General features: G+C 40.5%; 1 protein-coding gene across 3 annotated transcripts in view; it reads left to right on the top strand.

Annotated features, from left to right (window-relative positions):
- The window catches only part of PRKCA (protein kinase C alpha), a 135,303-nt gene that overhangs the window by 81,850 nt on the left and 39,253 nt on the right, over positions 1 to 14,200 (top strand). For all 3 annotated transcript variants that reach the window (XM_086856977.1, XM_086856976.1, XM_086856974.1), the window contains exons 4-5: positions 8,359 to 8,470; positions 9,192 to 9,320. In XM_086856977.1, coding sequence (XP_086713103.1) covers positions 8,359 to 8,470; positions 9,192 to 9,320 — 241 coding nt within the window. The remainder of the gene's footprint in view (positions 1 to 8,358; positions 8,471 to 9,191; positions 9,321 to 14,200) is intronic.

Here is a 14,200-nt window from a genome sequence, read left to right as displayed (position 1 = left end):
ATAATTTTCATGCAACCTGATGTTACACAGTTAAGTCCTTTATCACTGCACCCAATCCCATTGCAGATCCATTGAAAAGCATAGCAACTCCACTGTAATTTGGAATATTGGACAATTCACCATATTGTACTTATGGAGAAATAGCAATACTCCTCTATACAGCAGGAATTTATTAAAATTACTTCCTGCTTCTGATCAGTTTAACCTGTATTTTGTAATATATATTCAAGGTGTAAAGGGTGCTTTGTGTTGAAAATCTGTATCCGACAAATTAATTAACAAATTACAAAATTATAAAGCTAATAAATGAGGGGGTTTAATCAAGACATATAGAGACTGTCTTTGGCTTTCTAGTACTCCTTCTGAATCCAGATCCCTGGATTTCATCTTTGTTGAAATGATTTGTACATAGTAACACGAGAGTGAGTTGTATCTGAAACAAACTCTCCATTCCTCCTAGTTGTGAATCATTTTCTAACAGGATCTTTCGTTTGTGCACTTTCTGTAATTATACTGCAGTTTCTTCATTAAAAAAGAATGAAGAAAATAAAAAAAACCCAGTAAACACTGAGTCCCTTCCGGATTTATGTGTCTTTCTAGTAATTAGGAAATTACAAATCCCTGGGAGCACAGTCATGCAGATCTTCTTTCTCCCTTTGCCAACTCAATCAGTTCTATTCTATACAAGAACATGAACAAAAGGCAGCAATCAAAATCAGTTGATTCAATGACCACCTGTTTCTTCTAATTAAAAATAATAATTTACTGTGAATTCCAGGAGGGGACTGAAAAATCTGCCTTTGAATCATTTTGCACTGTGTTCACGTTATGTTCTTCTATACAATTACAGAGAAGAGACAGCTGATTGAAAAATTTCAATTTTCTTTAAAGAGAGGGTTTTTTTCTGTTTGTGTACTTTCTTAATTCTCCTTAGAGTAGTAAAGAGTGAAAGTGGTCTTAGTAACACAATGGGAAAAGAGATTTTTGTTGTCGTTTTTGGCTGGGGTGTCATTTAGAATAATAAAAGACTTTTACAGCACTGAAGACTCATCCTTCCTTTCTGAATGTCATCCCAAGCCTCAAACCCAGGGAAGAATAGGCTGGATTTTGAACTTGCTGTCCTGCAGCCGCTTTCAGGTGCTGGTGCAGGTCTGGCAGAGACACAGCAGGGTTTGCAGAGGTTAAACCACCTGTATTTTTGTTATTTTTGCTTTGTCTCTATTTCCCTACCCCACCAGTACCTTACAGTGTTATTGTAGAGTTGAATAGAACTCTATTTATGCTCTGAACACCTCCCAGTATGTTCAGGTTTCCCATCCTGCAGGTGTCAGAGGATTGAATGAATGAATTCTTTCTCCGTTATTCCTTTGAGTCACTCCAAACCTCACATTCTGCCTGGAGGTAGATTCCTGGAAAGAGCCTGGGTGTAATTTCTCACCAAGTAGGAAAGCACACTCATGCCATCCCTGTCCTCCTCCACTGCAGGGAGAAACTCTTGGTGTGCCAGCCTGGGGATTTATTTGGGTGCTTGGCAGGTGGATTTGGAGCTCTGAAGTGTCTGGCAGCTGGGGAGGATTAACCCCATGAACCAAACCCTGCTCATTTTTCCCACTTAGAGCCCAGTTTGAGCTCAGGAGTCTCAGAGATCCCAACCAGCCTCAGCCCTTCTGGGCTATTTTTGATTTTGAGGCAGCACAAGTCTGATTTCAAAGTCTGATCTTTTATTGCACTTTTCTGAATGCAATAAAACTTTTCTGCGCTGCAGCTCTGAGAGGGAAAATATCAAATGAGCTTTAAGCACCTGTACATTTTATATTAAAAATTTATATTATATTAATAATTCCCAAGAGTCTCACATTCTCTTTGCTCCCAGTCTCACTCAGCCAGGGGAGAGCAAAGCTGGTGACCAGTTAAACGAGGACTTTTTCCTGTTTTTTGCTCCTGAGCTCTGATGACAGAAGCCATATTTTAAGCCCTGAAAGTTATTTCCAGTAGAAGCATCTGGCTCCTTGGCTCTTGCAGCTTCAAAGCTGAAGCTGTTTTCTTAAATTAAGAGGCAGAGCAAATCACCAATGAATATTTTTGTTTGCTCAGTGCAAAAATAAATAACAAACAGAAGAAGGTGTCTCAGGTGTGGTATCTGAGCAGGATCCTGGATGCTGTAGTCACTGCTGGGAAGGTGTTTAGAAAAGCTGGAGACCTTCAGAACTGAGAGAGAAATTCGCCTGAGGACAGCGTGGGCTGAATGTAGGATTTGGCTCTGTACAGAGAAAACCACGCTCAAATATATTCTCAAATATGTTTTATTAACTTGGTATTCACTGGGGGAAGTTAAAGCTGTTTTAAGGGAAGTATGTGCAGTACAAATTGCAGTGGTTTCATCGATCTGCTGCAGCAGATCCATACTTGTGAGGATTTGGAGGGGGGACATAGAAAGATGTGGGATTCAGTGGTGCTGCCACAGCAGGGAATGGTTAAAAGATGTGTATTAAAGTGAGGAGAACACCTGCCAGTCCTTCTGGGCTTTTCTGTTGCTAAATAGGAACAGTGACCTCCTATCTCTTGTAACAATTTGTAAGTTGTTTTGCATATGTGGAATATATTGTCACTCCTGTTTTCAGCAGAAACACAAACACCAAAATTTGTGCTACTGACATTCAGGAATTACTTTTATCTTTTGTCTAAGTGAAGTAGTTTGGAAATTATAAGCTTTTTTGTTTTTTGTTTTTTTTCCCCTGTGCACCTTTTAAATCAGTAACTACAAATATATGGAAGTTTGACTGGGGATGAAGAATAATCTTCTGATTCTCTAATGGAAATACAAAATGGAAAATTTGGTACATTTGCATTTCTTTACACAAAATTGTTCTTTGTTGTAGTAGGCCCTGATATAAGCTGAGGGCCTCACAGCTCATCTGCAGAAACTCCGTTAAGGTGTTTTTGTAATGGAAAATATAATTCTCTGTTTCTCCAAAAATGTTTTTACACTTGCATTTTTGTATTTTCTGCTTTTTAATGATCACAAAAATAGCAACTTTGTTACAGGGAAAAATCCTTTCACCAACCATAGGCAATTTTTAATAAGTTAGACTTATCTCCTGCCTAACACCTTGTTAGCATTCATGTGTAGGCATTAATGACTGAAAATGGTCCTTTTTCCTCACACCTTAATCACCAGCCCAGGCTCTGGCACTGACAGGTCACAGAGTCACAGAATGGTTGGGGTTGGAAGGGACCTTAAAGCTCATCCAGTGCCACTCCTGCCATGGCAGGGACACCTTCCCCTGTCCCAGGCTGCTCCAAGCTCCAGAGTGCCTTGGGCACTGCCAGGGATCCAGGGGCAGCCACAGCTGCTCTGGGCACCTGTGCCAGGGCCTCTCACCCTGACAGGGAACAATTCCTGCCCAATATCCCACCTAACCTTGCCCTCTGGCAGTGGAAGCCATTCCCTGTGTCCTGTCCCTTCAAGCCCTTGTCCCCAGTCCCTCTCCTGCTCTCCTGGGTTCCTGTTGTGTTCTGGAAGGGGCTCTGAGGTGTCTCCAGAGCCTCTTCTTCTCCAGGTGAACACTGCCAGCTCTCCCAGCCTGGCTCCAGAGGGGCTCCAGCCCTTGGAGCATCTCCACGGCCTCCTCTGGGCTCTGTGCAGCAGCTCCAGGTCCTGGCTGTGCTGGGCCCAGGGCTGGGGCAGCTCTGCCCTTCAAATGGGTGTTTGAAGGAGCAGCTCTGTCTCAGGGCTCTGAGCTGAGGGGCAGAGGGCCACAACCTCCCTCTGGTGCTGCCCACGCCGGGCTCAGCGCAGGGCAGGGATCCTGGGCCCTGCTGACACAGCTGCTGCCTCCATGGAAAGGCCTCACAAACAATAATGGGATGGAAAACCTGCACTGGTGCACAAAGTGGGGTCTGTGTGTTTTAAAATCAAAGGCAATGTGGTGATCTAATGCCTGCAACATTATAGCAGGTTCGGTGTTGCTATCGGGGGGAATAAAATTCTGATCAAAAGGGAGCTTTTAGAAAGAATTCTGAGCTGTAATGCTCATAAGCTGTTTTGTGTTGTGTTGAGGCACAGTTTGACATGTGCTGCTGGTTAACCATGCGCTTGCAATTATTGCACACCCCCGCCTAAGAGCCACAGAAATTATGGAATGATTTCTCACAGGGGGGTGCTTTCCATTGCTGTTCAATAAAGGAAATGGCTTCATTTGTGCTAAACAAAGGAAGAAGGCAGGGCTGGTGGCAGGGGGGCAGGATGTAGCTCAGTGGTGGTTGATAGATGGAAAAATGTGTGGGGTTTGGGGAGATGCCTCCGTGTTCTTCTGGTTCCCTCTGCTGGAGTGTGGCAGGATTCCTGGCTGAACCCCTCTGAGCACATCCAGAGCTGTCTGGGAAAGTAATTTCTGCAAAGTCATTATTTATTTTGTTTCTGCTCCACTTTCAGGGTTTTTTTCAGTAGTTCCACCTGGTGCTGGTGTGTAAAACCCTCTCCTGGTGGATCCCTCCCTCTGTGGCTGCTCCCCTCTGCAATCATATCTGCTACATCTTAGCAGGATAAATAATATTCTGATTTCTGCAGAGCTGTGTGGGGTGTAGATGTTTGTTTCATCTTTATAGGGATGCTACCCCATATGTGTCATTGCAGGTGCTGAAACCTCAGTCTATTAGAAAGAATGCAAATAGAGCTAAAATTTTGCCAATTCAAAGGTTTTTCAAAGAAAAATATCTAAATGTCTGTGATAACAATTGCCCAGAAGTTTTTATCCCATTTAATTACACTGTATTGCATTTAGTTGTACCTACAAAAATGGAGGACTGTCTTAACATAGCAGAGAATTCACTTTTTAGCACGGAAATAACATGAATTTCAATAGAGCACATCATCCATCACTGCTGAACAAGTGCTTCCCCATTGCTTTCCCGTTGCCACTTTCTCCCCTCATAACTTTGATGGATTTTGGAAACAGAAGTAGGTTTTCCCTTTAGAGTTTCACAATTAATCTATGCCAAGTTTAATGCAAAGTTCAATTCTCTTGCAAATAGCAGCCATTATTTGGCAGTTCATCTGTCAGATCCTGGCTTGGCTCCCTGTGTTTACTACAAAATGGGGCTGCCAGCTCTGCTTTGGGAGTTACTGAAAGTTTACGTTGATGAAAAGGGGATATTTGAAGAAAATTTACAGGAGCTTTCCTTTGGCTCCATAATTTAGCAAAAAAAAATTCTAAAGACAACGTGATCTCCTCTATGATGCACATAAGTTCATTAATGCATATTTAACACTGGGAAGTATGAACCCTTATTAACAACTGATAAAATAATTGCTGTTAATATAAATAATTACAGCTGCAATATATAAAGGTGTAGATGCAATGGTAGTTCTAAGTGCATGAGAAATCCTTGCAAATATGGGAATAAGATGAAAAATGTTATCATCTGTGATGGGTGGATAGTGATCTCTTGGCTTTCTCTAGATGGTCTTGGACTTTCTTCCTAAATAACAATATGTTCTACACTTCAATTTCCCAAAAGAAACCCCAAAAAAGCATGAGATTGAAGCAGAAAATAAGATAAAACACTGATTAAGAGTCTACTCTCTTACTTGGCAGACTTTAGATATTTTTTAGGAGATTCTATTAAAGGGATCTTAAAAGAGAGATTTCCTACAAAGTGTCCAGTTCAAGAGCAGTTTTGGTATTATTTTCCATTGTTCTCTTCTTGTTATGAATGACTGTTTGTGTGCATATACAATAACAGCTGAAACAGGACATATTTGCTTCCTAAAAAATCTGATTCAAATCCAGTTGTTGATTTGAAAGGCCCCACAGTAAGAATTTTCACACAAGGATAGAAAACTAAGGTTCAGTATAGAAAGCAAACACTGATTCAAATTATATACATTGACTCCTACAAGGCCAGCTCCAAAGTTTGATCCAACTTGATTTATTTATTTATTCATGTGGCTGTTTTTTGTTGTTTTCTAAGAATGCTTTTCCTGGGATTTTGCAGCCACACAGAGCTTTGTAGTCAGGCATGAGCCCTCACTTGTGTTGGTTTTCAGTGAGTGCAGAACAGTTGTCCTTACATGTCACAACATTTTTAAACTACACACACCCCTGCTTAACTTAATTATATGCACATTCCATTGTTTGGAATGAAATTATTTGGCAGTGTTCCATAATTTCAGTATAATATGCAGGTTCAATGTATTTTGTAGGCATTGACTATAATAATTTCCCATAGTTTGGAATGAAATTATTTGGCAGTGTTCCATAATTTCAGTCTAATTCACGGGTTCAGTGTATTTAATCGACAGAGACTGTAATCATTTCCTTCCCCTCTATAGCATTACTTTATACACATAAATACCACTTATGCCAGATGTCAAATACAACTTTAAAACTCTGTTTATTCAGTGTCATTCTTAGGAGCTGTGGCTTTTGTCCCTCTCAGCCACAGAGGTCTTACCAGAGCCACATTTTAGTGTAGATATTTATAAGGCAATAAGTCCCCTTCTGCCACCTAAACAAAACAATTTAGGGAAGAATTGGCTTCCCAACCGTGGTTTAAATTGTTTGGAAGGCACATAGACACCGAGCCACCAGAGAACCCTTCTGCACAGCCACGTTCCCATGACCCTGAGCCACCAGCCCCGTTGCTGTGCCTTTAATAAATAATGAAACAGATGTTCTCTGGAGCCCTGGCTGTCACTGCATTGAGGTTCACTGTGTTTACAAAATAAATACACTTGGTAGCAGTTTGCATTTCATGTCTCAGGCTGTACAACGAGCAGAATTACTGAAATAGTTTTAATTTGAATTTGTAAGGTGAAGTCTTTACTTGTTATCCTGGGTGCTCTATGATTTCTTTCCATACAGTGAAAAGTAGTGGTTATATATTCACTGCAAAACTTATAATCAAAATGAATTCACATGAAGGAGTGCTACCAAAACACTAAAAACCTTCACAAAGGTTAATGTGGCAAAACAGTAAAATTTGAAGGCAAAGGTTTGCCTTCTCATCATCATATTTTTTGTGAGAATTGCTGATCAAAGCTCCCAAATTTCTTCAGAAAGCACTTATACTAGAGAGATCTTTTTATTTTAAGGAAAGAGTCAGCAGGTTTTCCTTTTTGAGTAACATGCTGGGCTTTCCTTTTGATTTTTTGGAAAGCTTTGATTGACAGGTAATTTTTTTTAAACCAGTACATTTATAAGACAATTTAACAGTTCTTACCCAACATAAAGGTATAATACAAAATGTAGACAGAAGGGAAACATTTTAATGTCTCGTTTTGCAGTTGTGTTTTCATTGAGGGTGTTTTAAACCTGGCATTTCACAATTTCCATGGTCTTTCTGAAAAGAGTGTTAGCAAGGATGGATTTCAAACCCCAATGTGGTTTTTAATGAAGAGTTACTGCTCTCCCCAGTTTCTGCCCTAGGCTGTGCAGGGATGAAATGCAGCTGGAACAGGGAGAGGCCATGAAGGATTTGAGGATAAAGGTGTGCACAGGACAGGGCCATCACCGTGTTTGTTTTGGCATTGCACATCTGGAGCTCTGGAGTGAGCCTGACATGGGTGAACATATGGAAGATGTGGTTTCTTCCTCTGAAATAAATGTTCCTGGTTTTCCAGAGGGGACCCTTACTCTGACAGAAACACAAGATGTCTTTGGATGTGTCAAATGTTTAAGTGATTTGGGTGTATTCCCTTTCACTGGATCTAAATTAGGAAACATTTCCAAGCCACTGGCAGCCTTAAAATGTCCTCACCCTTAAGTTTCTCTACTCAAAAATCAGATGGGAACAGCAGTCTTTGTAAAATATTTACCATGTGCCAAGTTAGAATTCGTTCCCTTTCATTTACAACAATAGAGATTATAAAGTTGCAGCATTTCAAGATGATCCCATCTGTAAAATCCTGATTTTACAGTCATTGGACCGTATTTCAGATTAGCCCATGAACAGTTTCTTCCCAGTTCTCCTGCTGTATTTTGTGTCACATTTCAGAGCAGTGACAATAACACTCTGTAATCAGTCTGTGAGTCTTCAGCCACAGAACATTGCTGTTCAACTTTATGTAGGTGAGCAGTCAGTAAATGAATTTTAGTGTCCATAAATCATGGGAACAGGCCTGAGCAGACACATTTTTTCTTACAGCACCATAAAAAGGAGAATTAGGAACTGAGGGCAATGTGCCTGTGCCAGTGCAGGTTCAGCTGCAAGGCTGTGAACAAGCTGCACACTGAAATGTATTTTCCTGCAGCACAATTTGCAGAGCTGGAAAGCTTTTGCTATTTGAACTAATAAATTAGAGGTGTGCCCACTTATCTTTTATGACTTAGCCTCTGTGTCTGTTTTTCCCTGCAGGATCCCAGAAGCAAGCACAAGTTCAAGATCCACACCTACGGGAGCCCCACCTTTTGTGACCATTGTGGGTCGCTGCTCTACGGGCTCCTGCACCAGGGCATGAAATGTGACAGTGAGTGAAGTTTTCCTTCTGCTGCCAAAGGGCTGTTCTAGAAAGGAAGTGGAAGCCCTGGATAACAGCTTCTTACTTTGTTTCTCTGGAAAATACCATTTCAAATGTCAGCTATTTATAGTCCTGGTATATTTCAAGTGGATATTTCAGTACTGTAATAACTTACTAATGAAAATCACCTCTTCTGCTGAGAACACGGTGTATTCAGCTTGATGTGGCTGAAGAGCTTTTGTCATGGCAATTTTGAGAAAGCCTCTTTCTGGACTGTCTGGGTGAATACACTCTCAAAGACTGGGATTTCAGTTCAGTTTGTAGTCAAGGTTTAGTATTTTCCTTGTGTTTAATTTGTCGTGGAAGAGTCCCACTAGAAAAACCTAATAATCAATTAAACCTGCCTCCCTTCATTGCTGCCATGAATGCTGTGTTTTCTTAGTCATGTTCCCAGCAAGTCTTTATTCCATTTTCACTTTTTTTTCCCCTTGCACTTCATTAATGATGTGTTTAGCTTTCTGAAGTAGATTATTTTATTTTCTGTCGTATTAACCCTCTACAGAAAGTATTGCAAGATGGAAACCAGCTGCGGCGTTTGGTTGAAAACCAGGCGGCTGTAATCTGAAAGTCTTGCCAATAATTAAACATTTAGTCTTAATTTTCACTTTTAATTAATTTTCACACAATTTTTAGCTTCTGATGGACATCTAAACCATTTTTATATCCACAGCCTGTGATATGAACGTTCACAAGCAATGTGTGATAAACGTCCCGAGCCTCTGTGGCATGGACCACACAGAGAAGAGAGGAAGGATTTATCTGAAAGCTGAAGTCACTGGTGACAAACTGGAAGTTACAGGTAAACAGCTCATTTTGGAGTGTTTCAGGTTTTATACATGTATGACACACACTGAGTTTGTGTACCTTGGTCAGATCTTTGCGCAGTAAAGCTGCTGATGGAGAAGTTCCTTCCAGAAGTGGGAGGATTTTGTGCGACATGGCTTTGTATCAAGAAACTCTATGAAACTGTGTTCATAAAAATAAGTAGAAAAAAGGAAATCTGTAGTAACAGCTTTAAAAACTTGGAAATATTAGTTAGAAAATCACTGTATTGCCAGTTTTCCTTGTCAGAAACAGCCCAGCAGGATGAGTTGCTTTTCAGGAAGTTACCCATCACCTTCAGAGCATGAGAGATACACTAAACCTCCATCAGCTGAGGAGTTGCTTCCTGTAATTCAGAGTATTGAATAAACAAAAGCAACTGGGATTCAATCCCAAATACTACTCCCAGTGAGTTTTAGAATAAAAAAAAAAAAGATAGTTCTCACATTCTATAAGCTTAAGGTTATCAAAGCTTAAGTTAGATTAAGTTTAAGATGGGGAGGAGGCAGAGAAAGGAAGGAAGGAAGGAGAGCGTGGCAGTTCTATTCCTTGGAAGGGTTTCTCTGGGATTTGTGAATAATTTGGGCTTGTGCACACCCACACCCCCACAGACCCAAGCCTGAAATTCTAGAAAATACTCCATGAAACCAGAACAGGGTACGGTGCTTTTATTGCTGCCTGTTTGGTGTTGCAAAGTGGAATTGAATTCGGGGGCAAAGTCAGAGCAGGACAAAGTTGGAGGTTTCTTAGAACATCTCCTTTGCATAGAGAAAATCAGACCATCACTGAATTTTCACAGCTTCCAGACCCAGCAAAACTACCCTGCTGACATTATTCCTCTGTGGCTTTGCTCTCTCTAAATCCAAATACCTCCATATTCTCCTGTCAAACCCTGTAAAATGCACTGAAAAGGAGAAGTCTGATAAAATTTAGTTAGAAAGGATCAGAATAGATCCCAAGTGATGCTTAATTGTGGCTTAACTTTTCAAAGAGCTTCCTGTCAACGTGGGAGGGGGAAATTTGTCCAAGGTACTGTCATTAACAGAAGGTGGTTTCACTTTGTAATGAGGCGTTTCAGAGATGGTGATGTGGCTTCTAAAAGTAATTGTACCATGAGAGGGAATTAATTTAAAAATCATCCGAGTGACAAAATTTAATATTTGCTTTATTCTGGGCCGCTTCGCAGCAAGGCTCTTAAATATGGCTTAAACTTTCTGCAGTAATACACATAATTTGACAAATAACATGTGCTTATTTCCTGATGATTCAGTTGGTTTTTTAATCCTTTTAGGGACAAAAGTCATTGTGGAACAGAGGCACTGTAAAGTGACTATACAAACAAGGATTCTTTTAGGTCACAGTTTTATTTGAAAGGGAAATTTGAAATTGTTGCCTGAGAGGTGAACACTGTAAAATTGTAGCAGGGATTTTGTCGGTTTTCTCCATAGGCTCTTTCTGGTGTGAGTGTACTTGGCAAATGGCATTTCTATTGTGTTTATAAATAAAACATTTCCATCCCCCAATTAAGTAGGTTTCTGGACAACAAGAAGAATGTTTGCTGTAACTTTGTTATGCATAAAACAATTCCAGTCCTGTTGTGGTTGGGGCTTGTCAGCACTTTCAAGCTTTCTTTAAATAAAAATGTCAATTGTCCTGAAAGCAAGCTGCTTTTTTGTTTTACATAAAAAATACCATATGGACTAAGACAACATGACATTTCAGGTGCCTTTTGTGTATATTTAACTGAAAAGGAAATTAGCAATTGCCAGTTCATGGACATATTACAAAATGCAAAAATATTTTCCTAGAATGCCGTTGCTTCTAAAATATTTATTGACAAAACCTTTGCTAGAATCTGCAGTACTTAGAGCTCCCAGGCACAACATCACCACCTTTAGCTTTGAGAAATAAGGTGGATTAAATGTCCAGGAGGTTTAGGAACAGCAGGAAAAGCAGCCAATGATTGACTGAATCAATCAGAATCTTTTTCAAAGGAATTGCTCCGTAGGTGTTGAACTCCTTCAGCTGAATTCCTCAATATCCCTGCTCTGCATCCTGTTTTGCTTGTTAATTAGTTCCTGCTGATTCTTTCCCAGCCAGCCTTGATTGGATGCAAAACATTAGTGCTGCTAAAGACACAGAACCCCTGGTACTGGCACATTGCAGATCCACCCCAACCATGCCAGCCCCACCAGGGCACAGCTGGCACGGGACAGCTGCAGGATCTGCTCCTTTAGGGGATCTGGTTTATCTAGCACATCCCAATTTCTCTTTTCTGCCTGCTTCTTTAGGGGTTTTGTGGTGCCTTTTGTTTTTAAGAAGCCCCACAGTATGCACTCACCGAGTGTTTTCCTGATAAAAGGTTGGAAATAGGGCTGGTTTTTAATTCCCAGTGAATTCTAGGAAGGAGCTGCCCAGTGGCTCCCTCAGATTTTCCACAGTCTCCAGCTTGGCAGGTTCTGAATGGAATTAATGGTGGGAATTATTCAGTCCTGTGTATAAACACATTTCATTCCAATTCATGAAGTCAGATCTTCAACCCAGGTGCATCAGTGTGGACACACAGGTTTTTCTGTGGGAGCTACAGAGACTCTGCCACACTTCTTCACAGAGGAGCTGGAATTTTGGACTCAGATATCGTCTGCCATAACCTCACCATCTTCTCCAGGGCTACTCAATCTGCCCCATTCAGTGCTTATTTCTGTTATAATTCTTAAACATCAGTGGTTTATTTTCAATGGCTGAGTTAGTTGCTTGAGAGTTGTGTTGAATATTAATAATTTATGGCACTTGCAGTACAGAAATGTGGTAGTTTTCTTTTTATAGAAACACTCTTCAAATGCATATTTCTGAAATCTCTGAGTTCGTGACCCTTTCACAGGTTGGATTGACGTGAGGGGTTTGCTCTTAAGTGTAGTAAAGTGCTTTTTGCTATTCTTAATCTCTGCTTTTTACACTGAATTTTCTTCCTCCTGATGTGTGCTGAAAGTTTTTTCACTCTTACACTTACTCCTTGACCCATCTGATAATTTAGGGCTCTTCTGAGTGAGCTTGTAGGTGGTTGAATCACAGTTCTGATTTTTTTTAACTTTATTTTTTTGAATTATTTTTATAGTGCGTGAACAATAACCTTTGGGAGAAAAATAACCCCATCTGGTGCACTGATATATAAAATGTTGCCACGATATTGGGACTTTAAACTGTGACCTCTCAGGCACTGGAAGCTGGATGTGACAGCAGCTGACAAGGAGGATCTGCCCTCCTGACACTCATTTAGAGACAGGATGGTGGCGACTCTCTGGCAGCTAATGCACCCCTGTTACATAAATCTGATTAAAACACATCTAGGCACAGCCCAGAATTTTCAAGGGGGTTTTAACTGTATTTTCCTAAGCTGAAAGGATCAGAAAATCTGGTTTTATCCTTCAGGGGTGCTTCTGTTATTCAAAAGCAGAGGAAAGCTGGCAGTGATGCCTGCAGAGGCTGGGAGCACACAGGAGGCTCTGCAGAGCTGATCTCCCCAGGAGCTCCGTGTTCCCCACTGGACATTTCCCAGATTATTTATGAATTTAGGAATGCTGAGCTGTCTCCTGGCACTGTATATCAATGTATATCAATGTATATCACTGTATATCAATGTCCTGTCATGCAGCTGGGGCAGGAGCTTGTGCCCAGACAGGTTGGGGACACAAACTGCAGGATTTTGGCACATTTCAACAGTCTCATCAAAATTGTTTCCTTAAAAGACCACCAAACACACTCTGATAATTTTATTCTGATTTTCAAGGTCAGGGGTAATGTCTGTCTGTGTTAGCATTAATTTCATAATATCTGCAACTGACTTTAAAAGGGAACACGAATGTTCTGGCTGTTCAACCAGCTTTAAGTACCAAAAAATTCCTATAAAGGAATCCCAAATGATTGTTTCCATGTTGGAGACATTTTTAACATCTCAAAAAACATGAATCTCATGGTTTACTTCACTAATATCTTCTTTCTGACATTCCCAGAATCTGCAGGGTTGCTGCAGTCATTACAGGAAAAGCTGTGCCTTTAGCAATGCCAGCCCTGGTGACAACTGAAAGCTTCCTTCCCACTTCAGTCATTAAATTTGCTTTCCCATGAAGAAACAGGCAATGCAAGGTTGTTTAAAAAAAACATTAATTTTTCAATAATGGCCATCTGCATGCATCCAAAAATATTAACTAGATCCTATATATTTCTATAAGATAAGAATTAGAAATGTAACAGCCTGAAGCCTTTTCCAGAGTATTTGATCCATCTTGTGGTAAGATTTTTTGTTTCATTAAGCAGCTGTCCTGCCCAGTAGTGCATATATTTTAAGATGGTATTTTTTGTAATGATAATCTCCATTAAAACTAAAATCAAATTGCTTCTGTGGTGAACTTGAACCTGGAGAAACTATTGCAGACACAAGAATTTAGGAAGCAGTATTAGGGATGATGGTACATTTTTTGTTAGTAGGAGAGAATATCTTAATAAATGCAGAGGAATTAAATCTCATGCAACATTGGTTCATTTTTCTTCTTGTTCCAGACAAGGATATTCATCAGCTGTTCCTTGTACATCACCTGCCCTGTGCAGGTTTCATTATGGTTCCACTTTTCAGGGCTCAGGCACTGAGCTCAGGAGGGATACGAAATCTTCCCTGGGGAGGGGAGTAGCTGTGGAGTAGAGAAAAGTCTCTGGAAGCCCTTTTAGTGATGAAAACCAGAGATTGAAAATTGCCTGGGACGCAGGGTTTGTTTCAGTCACTCGTACCTGTGAGTCACAAGCAGCTCCAGAAAGGAATCCTTCAGTGAGTTTAATAAAATCTCCAAACAAATCTTCAATGAA

The sequence above is a fragment of the Cyanistes caeruleus genome, chromosome 19, assembly GCF_971803275.1.
Source record: "Cyanistes caeruleus chromosome 19, bCyaCae1.hap1.1, whole genome shotgun sequence".
Taxonomy (NCBI): domain Eukaryota; kingdom Metazoa; phylum Chordata; class Aves; order Passeriformes; family Paridae; genus Cyanistes; species Cyanistes caeruleus.
Note: the sequence above shows the minus strand (reverse complement) of the source record. Positions and strands in the feature narration are given on the sequence as shown.